The 12,506-nt window shown below is 43.1% G+C and overlaps 1 protein-coding gene across 1 annotated transcript in view; it reads left to right on the top strand.

The window, feature by feature from the left end:
* The window catches only part of TRRAP (transformation/transcription domain associated protein), a 115,261-nt gene that overhangs the window by 66,249 nt on the left and 36,506 nt on the right, over nt 1–12,506 (top strand). Inside the window, 7 exon segments of the mRNA XM_038539452.1 lie at nt 2,061–2,207; nt 2,939–3,138; nt 3,779–3,900; nt 4,218–4,431; nt 6,539–6,718; nt 9,300–9,446; nt 12,273–12,392. Of these exon segments, the coding sequence (XP_038395380.1) occupies nt 2,061–2,207; nt 2,939–3,138; nt 3,779–3,900; nt 4,218–4,431; nt 6,539–6,718; nt 9,300–9,446; nt 12,273–12,392 (1,130 nt within the window).

The raw sequence follows: 12,506 nt of genomic DNA, 5'->3' as shown, positions 1-12,506 counted from the left end.
TAGGCCACCATCCCCTGTGGTATTTGAGGGTAACACCCTCCACCTGACCAATATCTGGGCTTCCTCACTTCTTCCTGCCTCAGATGCAGGATGGGGTTGCTGGGGAATAGTCCCATGTTGCGTGGATACTGCTGACCCAGTATCACGTCAAACACGAAGATGCTGCCAAAGCAGTGTGCAAGTATGTATAACCACTGCCTTTTATACTATGCTCACCTGTTAGTAAGCCGCTCACCTATTACTAAGCCACTCACAAGACAAGAACTGGTTCCTGTCTGCTTGATGAGGCTCTGGCTGCCCCAGGTGAAATGAAAGTTGGTTTCTCAGGTAATCAGGCCAGCTAGTTCACTTTGACCTCCAGAGATCCCTAGAAGTCTAATGTGTAGATACTTTGCTTTTCCTGAAACACATCTGAGGAAGATTAGACTTTGGGTTAGCAATTTAAAATTTTTTAAAAACTCATTTATTGTATAAAATTTTGAAAGTACAAAGGAAGGACAACTAAAAGTTGCCTCTCTACTTATTAACATTCACCCTTAACATCTTGACACATGTGTCTTTTTTCTGTATATACATGTATAAATGCATATACAGGAAGCCCTTATTACTGCAAACATTTCTATCTGAATTTGCAAACTGAATACATTATTTCTTCTGAGTTTCTTGCTCTCCAAACTCTTGCTACTTGCTATCTGAAATTCAGGAGCCAGATAAATTTAGTTAAAATTGTATCCGTAATTGTTGAAGCTTGCCATCCCTATTCTGGAACCAGAACCGATTAGATAGTTGAGGAATGCTTTTGTGACTTTTTTTGAAGTTGGATCATACAGTAGATTCTGCTTTATAACCTGGCTTCCAGAGCATGAATATCTTGTTAATTCTCTAGAGGACTCTTTTAGAAGAGCTGATGACCGGTCGGTGGCCCTGCCTCCCTCCTGTGGGAGTGACAGCAGGCTGAGGGCAACACTGGGGCTGGTGCCTGGAGAACTGGTCACATCACTCCCCTCCCTGTTCTAGAGTCAGTTACCGACCCATCATCACCAAGTGTCACAGGTTCCCTCTTATGGAATCAGATTGATCATGTATTCACCCTCTACTGAGAAATTGTACAAATCTGTGAGTATTGCACCTATAAACGGCAGATAAATACTCTTTCATTGGTCTATAGTGGGAGCCATTAATATAAATTTAAAATTTAATGCGTAGGTCAGGTTCATTAAACTGTCAGGAAAGGTAACATTTTTTTTTCATGTATTCCATGTTTATGCTCTGATGTTTTGCTGATTTTTATTGAGCTTTGGCAGTTTTACAGAATGAGTACAAGCTGAATTCTAAAATATCATGTCCAGATAGTCTAGATTTTTTTTTTTAAGGACTGTGTTTCTTTCTTCCCTTTTTTTTTCCCCCCTTGCCCAAGCATATTATGGGACAAAAAACTTCACTTAGGATGGTTTGCTATAACCTAAAGATAAAATCCACACACAACCAAAGGTACGAACACTGTTTACCAAAGCATAAAAATTGGCTCTTGTGCTTGGTGTTGACCGTGCATTAAGAATTAATTCTTTGACATTAAGAATTAGAAGTATGGGGATCTCTGGGTGGCTCAGTGGTTTGGCGCCTGCCTTTGGCCCAGGACATGATCCTGGAGTCCCGGGATCAAGTCCCACATCGGGCTTCCTGCATGGAGCCTGCTTCTCCCTCTGCCTGTGTCTCTGCCTCTCTCTCTCTCTCTCTCTGTCTATCATGAATGAATAAATAAAATCTTAAAAAAAAAAAAAAAGAAGTGAAAATACAGTGCTCTAAAGTGTAGCATATGCCATTCAAAAGCTTGGAATGTTGACATTTGGGGTTCATCTATACTTTTGTCAGAAAGGAGCACATTTTTGTTCAGCACATTTCAAAATGTTTTAAATATTCCATAAACATGGAATATGTGAAAAAAAATGTTACCTTTCCTGACATTGTTTTTGTTGTGATCCATTTTTTTTAACTTTTCTTAAAAAAAAAAAAACAAAAACAAAAAACCAACAACCAACCAGCAAATTTCTGCCTTTTAGGGACCCTTATGATTCTCAAGTCAGCCTGCAGCAACAACCCAAGCTACATAGACAGGCTCATCTCGGTGTTCATGCGTTCCCTGCAAAAGATGGTCCGAGAGCACCTAAACCCACAGGCAGCATCGGGCAGCACAGAAGCCACCTCAGGTGATGGTTGTGGTCCCTGTGGGTTTTCACAGGCTCTGTGTCAAACCTCAGGGATGCTGCTGTGTGATTGAATGCTGAACCGAATGTGAAGTCCTCTTGTGTTTATGCAGTGCCTTGTCCATTTGCTCTCAACAGAGAGGTTTTGAGCATCTTATTTAAAACCAAAGTAAGACTCGTTTTTAAAATGAATTAACTCCCAAATTTGTGAATGTAAGGATGAAGGAATTTTTAGGTGGCTACACATTTATGTGGAACATTTCACCATTAAACAAGGGCAATCTGCTGGTTTTGCTGTAAAACAGATTGCATCACTTGAGCTGTTAGGCCTGACGATGACTTAAATTGCAGGTTGCAGGCCTGAGCTGTGGGCCCCAGGAACCTGCGTGATACATGGGTGTGGGTGGGAGCTGTGATTGGCACCGCTATTAGAGGCAACTCGGTACAGAAGTGCCGTGAATGTGGTTTCAGGGCTGGCTGAGTATGGGTCATCTGCCCTGGTCTATCCGCTCCATTGTCCCATCACCTGTGTGGAGGCTCTTAGAAGGCCACCCTCCCAGGCAGAATAGCAGGGGAGTGGTGAGGTACCTCAGATCCCAGAGTTCTCACTGGAGAAAATATTGGAGAGGGGGAGTGATGGGCAGATTCTGACACTCCACGTCACACACAGTGGTTGCCTATGGAAACACTGAATGTGGATTGTGGGGGTGTGTTCTTTTTCTCTGCATGAGCAGGAACGGGTGAACTAGTGATGCTGAGTCTGGAGCTGGTGAAAACACGCCTGGCCGTCATGAGCATGGAGATGAGGAAGAACTTCATTCAGGCCATCCTGACCTCCCTCATTGAAAAATCTCCTGATGCCAAGATCCTACGGGCTGTGGTGAAAATTGTGGAAGAGTGGGTTAAAAACAACTCTCCGATGGCAGCCAATCAGGTGAGCAGCCAGAGGGCTGTGCCCTGGCCAGGCAGCCACCTCCGTGTGTGTGTATGTTTAAGCACAGCTTTCTCAGCTCTTCTCCTGAAAGTTCTCCAGCAAAACATTTTCTCCCCTCTGTGACATTGACAGTATTCTTTCTTAAGATGAATTTTTCTCACTATGCTTAGCAGATTTTGACTGAAAGCTTGAAATAAGAGGTCAGTCCTCTTAATGTGGTTTTTTACTTGTATTAAACTGTTAAATGAACCTTACTTATGTCTTTATAGTGGTGTAAAGGTAAGACCCAAAAAATTAATAACAAGGGACTATTATTGAATTTAGTAAGATGCCTGCAAACTTATAATTTCTTCTATAATTTAGTTGCTTTCTCTTCCTAGTGAGTTGCAGCCCCAAGGAAAATTAGATGGGTGGCTATCTTGATTTTAGACAATTTGCAGATACAGCGAGGGTCTTTCTGTTCATAAATGACCTTGTCTTATTTTACTTGAAAAAATTACAGGAGGTTAAAAAAAAGAGAGAGAGCAGATGGCTAGAATACTTTTGAATATGTCTTTTTTCGAATAGAAGTAATTGACTTTTTCTCTAAAAAAAAAAAGTTATATATATATGTATGTATGTATACACCCAATTAATATAGACGCCTACACTTCGGGAGAAGTCCATTTTGCTTGTGAAAATGATGGCCTACATAGAAAAGCGCTTTCCGGAGGACCTCGAATTAAATGCCCAATTTCTAGACCTCGTAAACTATGTCTACAGGTAATAACTGCGGTTAACCAATTATTGCATGTGTGTGTCCACATTGTGTCCTTTGACAAAATGATGTAACAATCTTTTCATGATTGTTAAATCTCAAATATCCATGTAAATACTAAATCTTGTAACATATTTTGGCATGATTAATGCACCTTTTGCTTGAATGCTACATCAGCTCAGGTTGATTTGTGATACACCCTTGGCTTTCATATTGGTGTTTTGGAATGTTGGTGCCCACTTGTCTTCAGCTCACTGGCTTAAGGCCTACAGAGGCCCCCGCTTGTGTGGCTCTTCACCCGGTGTTACTCCTTCCATTTCAGGGACGAGACCCTGTCTGGCAGTGAACTGACTGCAAAACTCGAGCCGGCCTTCCTCTCTGGCCTGCGTTGTGCCCAGCCTCTCATCAGGGCAAAGTTTTTCGAGGTTTTTGACAACTCAATGAAACGTCGGGTCTACGAGCGCCTGCTTTATGTGACCTGTTCCCAGAATTGGGAAGCCATGGGAAACCACTTCTGGATTAAGCAGTGCATTGAGGTAGGATGGGCTCAGCTCACCATCTGTGGCCAGGGCATTGAAACTAGGAGGTGTTAACACTGTCTAAGATGAATTGGAAACCTCCACCGTAGACTGCTTTAATCTCTTCTAGGAAGAGACAAACACTTTTAAAGTTGTGCTTAAGTTGAAGGTTTTTGTTTTTTTTTTTGTTTTGTTTTTAAGGGTGATTTTAAGCTCTTAGAAAATGGAATGGTTTTCCTTAGTTTATAGCTAAAGGGTTCATTTTCTTCAGATACGAAAATTGTAAATTCTGTCTACATGCCCTTAAAGACACCATGAACTGGGATCGTCAGGTCCCGTCATTCTTAGAACAGGAAGGTAGAACAGCCAGGCCAGACCAGCCCAACAAAGCCATGGACTTTGATCCCTCAGTGTGAGGAGTCAGGGTGCCAGTAACAGGGGCCTGGGTAGGCCAGTCAGACCGTTCTAGTGGGTGGTCGGATATTCATGACATTTCTGATAGGATTGTAGTGAGACTTCCGATTTCTTGTGTGTTACTGAAATCCGCTTTCATTGGCTTAGTTACCTGCCTACTGCACTAGGCAACCTAGTTTCCCATAGGTTATCAATGCTATGTGGATGATTCTAATCTGCTGGTGTGGAAGGGGTGAAACCCAAAGGTCACCACGTTACTCTGTCCAATGAGACCGAAGATAGTGAAGTTCTTTTCAGGGGAAGAAGGGCCTTATGTACTGGGTGTCAGGGAGAGCTCATTGACATGTCTATGTTGATACTGCACGTGCGTTTCATAATGGCATGTGTTTGGAACTTGGCTAATGGCCACACGGGCAGAGTTCCTGATTTGTTCATCTTTCATTCGAGAGACTTGGTTGCTGTTAGGTGCCAGGCCCTGGGTCGGGTACTAGAGATACAAAGATGAAAACAACCTTAACCTGTGGTAGGTACACTGGAATTGATGGCGAAAGGACAGGTTATAGGGCACAAGCTGGGGATCTGCCGATCCTTCCCCCCATTTGTCCTCTCTGGTCTGTCACCAAGTGTTACCAGTTCAGGGCCACCTGCTTCTCAGCCTTTCTTCTCCTTCCTCCCTTGTGTGGCCACCATCATTGCTCACAAGGATGACAAGAACAGTTTGCTCACTGTCGACACTTTCCTCCTACCCACCACAGTTTTGCTATTGTGACAGAATTGCCCTAAATAAAGGAGATTGTGTCACTTCTTGCCTTTGTACTTGACACAAAATCAAACTTCTAGGATAGTCTTTCTTGCCCCCGAATGACCAGACCATTGCCTCTCCCTCCAGCCCTGTGCTGACCTCCATCCTGCTGGCCTCTTGTGTTCTCACACAAGCAACAATCTTAACACCAGGCTAGAGCAGGGTCCTTATTTTTCTTTTAGTCTCCCCATCTCATGGACATGTTATCACAGTGAGTATGTGCCTTTTTGTTTGGGTTTGGTTTTGGGAATTTTTTGTTTTGTTTTTTAGTATGTGTCTGTTAATGTGTTGATATGGGTCTTATCCTTCCTCTGACACTTCATCTCCACCGGAGCCTCAAAGCACCAAGTGGGTACTCAAGAAATATTTGCCTCCAAAATGCAAGAGTGACTTAGTTGAGGGGCAGTGGCCAAGTGGTGAAGCAAACTGGGATGTGGGGACTCATCAGGGAAGTGTTAGATGTGAGTGTGGAGTGTCACATTACAGAGTTTGTGAGCCACGCTGAGGAGCTTGTACTGTCCCCTCAGGGCCGTGGGAAGCCACCAGGGGACACAGGAAGAAACACTCAGGTCAGCTTTGTGTAAAGAGACAGGTTTGAGATGAGGAAGTCGATGAGTTAGGAACCTTAGTCCATTCATGAGTTGAAGGCAGGTGGAAGCTCATCTGGTGGGGGAGAAAGGTAATGAATTTATGCTTAAACATGGAGTCAGAGGTCCTGAGTGAGTGGTGTCTGGAAGAGAGGTTCAGACTCTCCATCTAAGCTGAGGAGAAGCAAACAGCAGAGTTGTGAGCCCAGGAGTCCTCAGGTGCACTGCAGTCAAGAGGACTAGGTCTTAACCATGGGTCCCTGCACCCCAAATGCCGGACAAATGTCCTAGGTTTGTCTGCTTTTTCATAAACTCTCTTCAGCTGCTTCTGGCAGTGTGTGAGAAGAGCACTCCCATTGGTACCAGCTGCCAAGGAGCTATGCTTCCATCCATCACCAACGTCATCAACCTGGCCGATAGCCACGACCGCGCAGCCTTTGCCATGGTCACGCATGTCAAGCAGGAGCCTCGGGAGCGAGAGAACAGCGAGTCCAAAGAGGAGGTAATGCTCCAGATTGCATAGTGCCTCCTTCTCACAGCAATGTTTCTGTTTCCATTGATGAATTTTATATCAGCCTTAGATTTTGGGGAGGTGGGACGGCAAGATTCGCATATTTAAAACCTGTCTCTACCTCAGAGTTCAGAATATGGTACTTGTGTTCAATTAGATTTTTCTTTCTTTTTTATTGAGATACAGTTGACATGAATTACATTAGATTCAGGTGTTCAACAGGATTCAGTATTAACTTGTATATGTTATGAACAGTCACTACAGTAAGTCTAGTTAACATCTGTCACCACACAGTTACAAAAAAATATTTTTTTATAATGAGAACTTTTACTGTTTACTCTCTTAGCAACTTTCAAGTATCCAGTACAGTATTGTTAACTGTAGTCACCACGCTGTGCGTGACATCCCCAGGACTTACTTTATTTTTTTTTTTTTAATTTTTTTTTAATGTTTATTTATTTATGATAGTCACAGAGAGAGAGAGAGAGAGAGGCAGAGACATAGGCAGAGGGAGAAGCAGGCTCCATGCACCGGGAGCCCGATGTGGGATTCGATTCCGGGTCTCCAGGATTGCGCCCTGGGCCAAAGGCAGGCGCCAAACCGCTGCGCCACCCAGGGATCCCCCCAGGACTTACTTTATAACTGGAAGTTTATACCTTTTGACCACCTTGACCCATTTTGCTCATTCCTGATCTCCCTGCCTCTGACAAGCACCAATCTGCTCTCTATGAGATTGTGTGTGTGTATAAGATTCCACATATGAGTGAGATCATATGGTATTTGACTTATTTCACTTAGCAAAATGTCCTCAAGATCCATTCATGTTGTTGTAAGGCAAGATTTAATTTTTTTTTTTTTTTATGGCTAAAGAATACTGCATCATATGTATATACACACCATGCCTTCATTATCCATTCTTCTGTTGGTGGAGACTTGGGTTGAATTGATAAGCATCTCGTAATGCCATTTAATTTTGAGATCGGTCACTTTATCATGAGCTAGTGCTGCTTAGTATAGGATATCCTAGTGTTTGGTGATTTTTCTCTCCAAGTGAAAGGTAGCGCATGTTGTGTTAGCACTACTCTCGGGAGGAATACCCACCATGGCTCCAGGGGGTTCCAACCAGCAGCTTGCTGTAAACCTCCAGAATCTCCATCTCATCCTGGCAGGGGCAGCCCTGGAGCCAAGAACTGGCCATTATGTCTTAATGGCCCTTAACACTCCAAGAGGAATGGCTCCCAGCATAGAAATTTAAATTGTGTCTCCTTTGGTTGTTGGCTATCAGAAGCTATCTCTCCTTGGAGTGTTGGGTTTTAGAAGTAGTCATCCACTGGTGCCCAAGTGGCCCAATTGGTTGAGCATCTGACTCTTGCTTTCGGCTCAGGTCTCCGCTCAGGTCACAATCTCAAGGTGGTAAGACTGGCTAGCATCAGGCCCCACACTTAGCAGGGAGTCTGCTTCCCCTTCTCCCTCTGTGCACCCCTCCCCTTGCTCACACAAGTGCCCACACATACTCTCTAAGAAATAAAATCTTAAAAAAAAAAAAAAAAAGGCAGCTGCAGCCAGTATTAAAGGAGGAGGCACCTTCTTTGCTTTAAAAGGGATAGCTTAAGGGCAGCCCTGGTGGCTCAGCAGTTTAACGCCGCCTTCAGTCCAGGTCGCCTTCAGTCCAGGTCGTGATCCTGGAGACCCAGGATTGAGTCCCACATCAGGCTCCCTGCATGGAGCCTGCTTTGCCCTCTGCCTGTGTCTGTGCCCCTCTCCCTCTCTCTCTCTTTCTGTGTGTCTCTCATGAATAAATAAATAAATAAAATCTTAAGAAAAAAAAAGGATAGCTTGATCCCTCTTCTACATGTAGGATATCTACTCATTAACAAATGAGAATTTAAAATTTTCTTCTCTCTTGCTAAACACTAGATCATTTAGTGATATGATCTTTTCCTTCTGTAATTCTGTGTGAACTAAATTACCTACTTTGAAGTGATTCTTCTGCTTTTTCAAGGACACATACCAAATGGGGATAACTTGATTTGGAGGCTGGTTTGATGACTAGATTTTGGCTGTGACTTCTCAGAAGCTTCAGACAGAAATAAGATTTATTCCTTTTGGAAATAAGTCCTATAAAACATTGTGCCAACAGATTCTGCATAGTGACCCTGACAATATTCTTAATCTGAATGAGGAAGACAACAATTGCATTGTGAGGCTATGACGGGCTGTAATTCTTTTAGTGCCTTATATTTATTATTTTTACTGTTTAGAGTTTATACTTTATTTTTCATTTTACTTAACCCAATCTAAATAGGAGAGCAAAACAGTGACCTTTCCATAGTGTTGTTTTAGCTTTTTTCCTTCTCCCCTTTAGTGTTACATAAAAAAAGAGAGGTCTGACCTAGTTAATCCGCTTGTTATTTTAGAACTTAAGATTATTTAAATAATTATAAACTTCCAGGAACCTGACTAAAATTTTACTTGCCAAAAATGTAACAAGAAGCTTGTAAGGGTCCTGTTTGTTGGGTTTTCTTCAACCATTTGACCTTTTGGTTTTACCTATTTGTGTTTTGTTTTGCAGGATGTAGAGATTGATATTGAGCTGGCTCCTGGTGACCAGACCAGCACACCCAAAACCAAAGAACTTTCTGAAAAGGACATTGGGAACCAGCTGCACATGTTAACCAATAGACACGACAAGTTCCTTGATACTCTCCGGGAAGTGAAGGTCTGTGTGCAAGTTCAGAGGGAGGGTGGTTCTTTTCCCCCCACTAAATATATTGAATCCTAAAGTAGGATTATGCCACAGTAATGTGAAACTGTCTTCTACAAGTTATAGGTAGCTTTCTTTCCTTTCTCAATTGACACCATCATAGTTCCATGAGACTCTAAAGTGGATATTCTCGGTAAAGATTTGAGAAACAAATCTCAAACAAATCTTTATAGCATCTTGGGGGAGAAAATAAGAAAAAGAAGTTAATTTTTCCACTGCTACTCTTTGAAAGAAATGGTAAAATTGTTTACTAAATATATGATAAAAAATACATGATTATTTTTCAAGTGCAGTAAAAGGGAAGAAATGAGAATAGGTTAACATGGTAAACAAAGTCTATGTCACTGTGCAAGGAGAGGTCCTCCAAGTGTATCTAAACTCTTGCTTCCACAAACTCTCAGGTTAATTGTTAATGTTAAGTGTAATCATTTCTAGTTAAAGATTAAGAGAATCCAGGGGCACCTGGTGGATGGGTTCAGTTGCTTAAGTATCTGCCTTCAGCTCAGGTCCTGATCTCGAGGTCCTGGGATGGAGCCCCATAATTGGGCTCCCTGCTCAGCAGAAGTCCGAATCCCCCTCTCCTTCTGCTCCTTCCCCACTCATGCATGCACACACTCTCTCTTAAATAAAAATCTTTAAACAAGAAAAACTAGGAGAATCAGTTAAGGTTCCATATGCCAAGTTCATTTAGAGGAGTATTACAAAGAAACAGTGATGATTCTGTTCATATCATGAGCCTAGGTGAAAAAAAAATTAGAAACTACTTCTCACAAATAGTTTCAACATGTAATTTCTCTGGTAACGTACCCTGATTTTATGTATTAAATCAACCTTTGAGCTTTTATATCTGAGTAATTATTTATGTGTTGATAAACATATAACACTTGGTCTTCTGGTGCATGGGACAGAAATCAGCATTCTTAACGTGTAGATGGAAGGTTTTCTCATTTACAGACTGAAGACTTTACCAGGCCCCTGTCCCTCTTGTCATCACTGTCAGGAGGAGGGATGGAGGATCTATGCCCCCAAACCTAAAGGCCTCTCTTGGCTAACAGTCATCACAATAAGTCCCCATGTAGATACTGACTTACTCGTTGCTTTGGCATGAGTGTAATGATCAGCTCGTTGTAGAAATCCGAGTACATTTTAGCAATACTGGATAACTGAATGAAATAGACAAGAGGAGCCAGCCCTCATGGAGCCTTTGTTGTAGTAGGGAAAGTAATAAACAGAAATAAAGTCAATATGTACTGTGTCAGGTGATGAGTGCTACAGAGAACAGCAAAGCAGCCAGGTGGCTTGGGAGTCAGAGGGAATGGTGTTCATGTTACTATATCATGTGTTTATAGAAGTCATTTTTTTTAGAGCAAGGTAGGGTTCTAAATCACTGCATTTTTGTAAGTCAGTTTAGCCCTGACATTTTCATTCTCGAAGCTCCTTGACCTGTGAAGTGGTCAGGGGCCAGTCGGCACTTCCAGGCTGTTTGTTTCTAAGTCTAGAGGGACTAAGAAGCATCCAGACAGGTCCTTCATGAAACCAGGCACACTTGCTCTCTTTTCTGCTGTGGGCATCTTAATCCCAGAATTGACCATTTTATTCCTTGGGACATCTGTGGAAGCCAGTGTCCCCTCCCTAATCTCCCTGTTGTAGGGCCACCACAGCATGCACCCACATATTTACCTCTCTCTATGGGATTGTGTGAATGAGAACAAGCCAGGAACCTATAGAATCCCCCATCTGCCCTCGAGACAAGCGTCTTTATTGGCAGGTCTGTGATCATGTATGGCCCTTCAGTGCTTTGGCCTCTGCTAAATTGACCTGGAGCCAGGAGGCAGCTGACATAGTGGCAAAGGAGGAGGGAGCACCCATGTGAGGTCATCCAGGCTCATTTTATCATGGTCTTCCTCACGGGGCAGTCTGTTACCAGCAAGGAGCATTCCTTACTTAAATGTCTTCGCTCATTTTCTTTGAAGTATTACATCTTTGCTTTCTGCATTTTTGGTAGATATGAATATGGGAGTGATTTTCTTTCTTGGATTTGCTGTTGAAGTAAGGATAGCATAATTATGACCCCCCATCACTGGAGCCCTGTCTCTGTGAGGAGGTGGGCTCCACCGGCCCAGGAGGCTTCAAGCCAGCTGCAAACCTGCCTGTTTATAGGAAGTATTGGCAGCTACTTCAGACTTCCAGAAACAGCAAAGGTGTGGACAAAGCCAGAGGCATCTGTGGATTTGGTTTAGTTTTTGGGCCCTGAGTTTCCTACCCTGACCCCTCTTGCAGTGCAGGGCAGGCATCCTGTTCCAGGCCAGGCTGCTCACTGTCCACTCTTGCCCACGGTCAGCTGCACAGACTCTTGAGTTCTTTCAGTTCCTGATTTGTTCTTCACAGTTGTACTTTTTGGCCAGTGACTTACCTCCTATGCATGTGCTCCTCCTCTTTTCTCTTTCATGTTTCCAGTGGCCTCTGCTTTGGTGGCATCTCTGTGCCTCCCGTTTGCACATCTGCACCAGCCTTGCATTTGCCCTTCTCAGATACTTGAAAGATAAAAAAACAAAACAAAACAACAACAAAAAAAAAACAAATGTAGGCATATCACTAGCTGCTAAGCACACCATGGGTTCCTGATGCTCAGAATCTGTGTTTTTGCTCTGACATGACACTTGCTCAATCTGTGAACGTTTGAAAGTGGAGGAATGTCTGATAAAGCATGAGACAGTAGTGTCCTGAGCTTGGACATATGAAGCACCCGCATGGCCACATGAATCTTTGTTGTTTCTGTAGACGGGAGCACTGCTCAGCGCTTTTGTCCAGCTGTGTCACATTTCAACAACACTGGCAGAAAAGACATGGGTCCAGCTTTTTCCCAGATTGTGGAAAATTTTGTCTGACAGACAGCAACACGTGAGTATATATTTTAAATCCTGTTTCAGGGGGCACCTGGGTGGGTCAGTAGTTGAGCATATTTGCCTTTGATTCAGGGCGTGGGATTGAGTCCCACATTGGGCTTCCCGCAGG

This window comes from Canis lupus, chromosome 6 (genome assembly GCF_011100685.1).
Source record: "Canis lupus familiaris isolate Mischka breed German Shepherd chromosome 6, alternate assembly UU_Cfam_GSD_1.0, whole genome shotgun sequence".
Classification (NCBI taxonomy): Eukaryota; Metazoa; Chordata; class Mammalia; order Carnivora; family Canidae; genus Canis; species Canis lupus.
The sequence above is the reverse complement of the archived record's forward strand: the minus strand, read 5'-3'. Positions and strand labels throughout refer to the sequence as shown.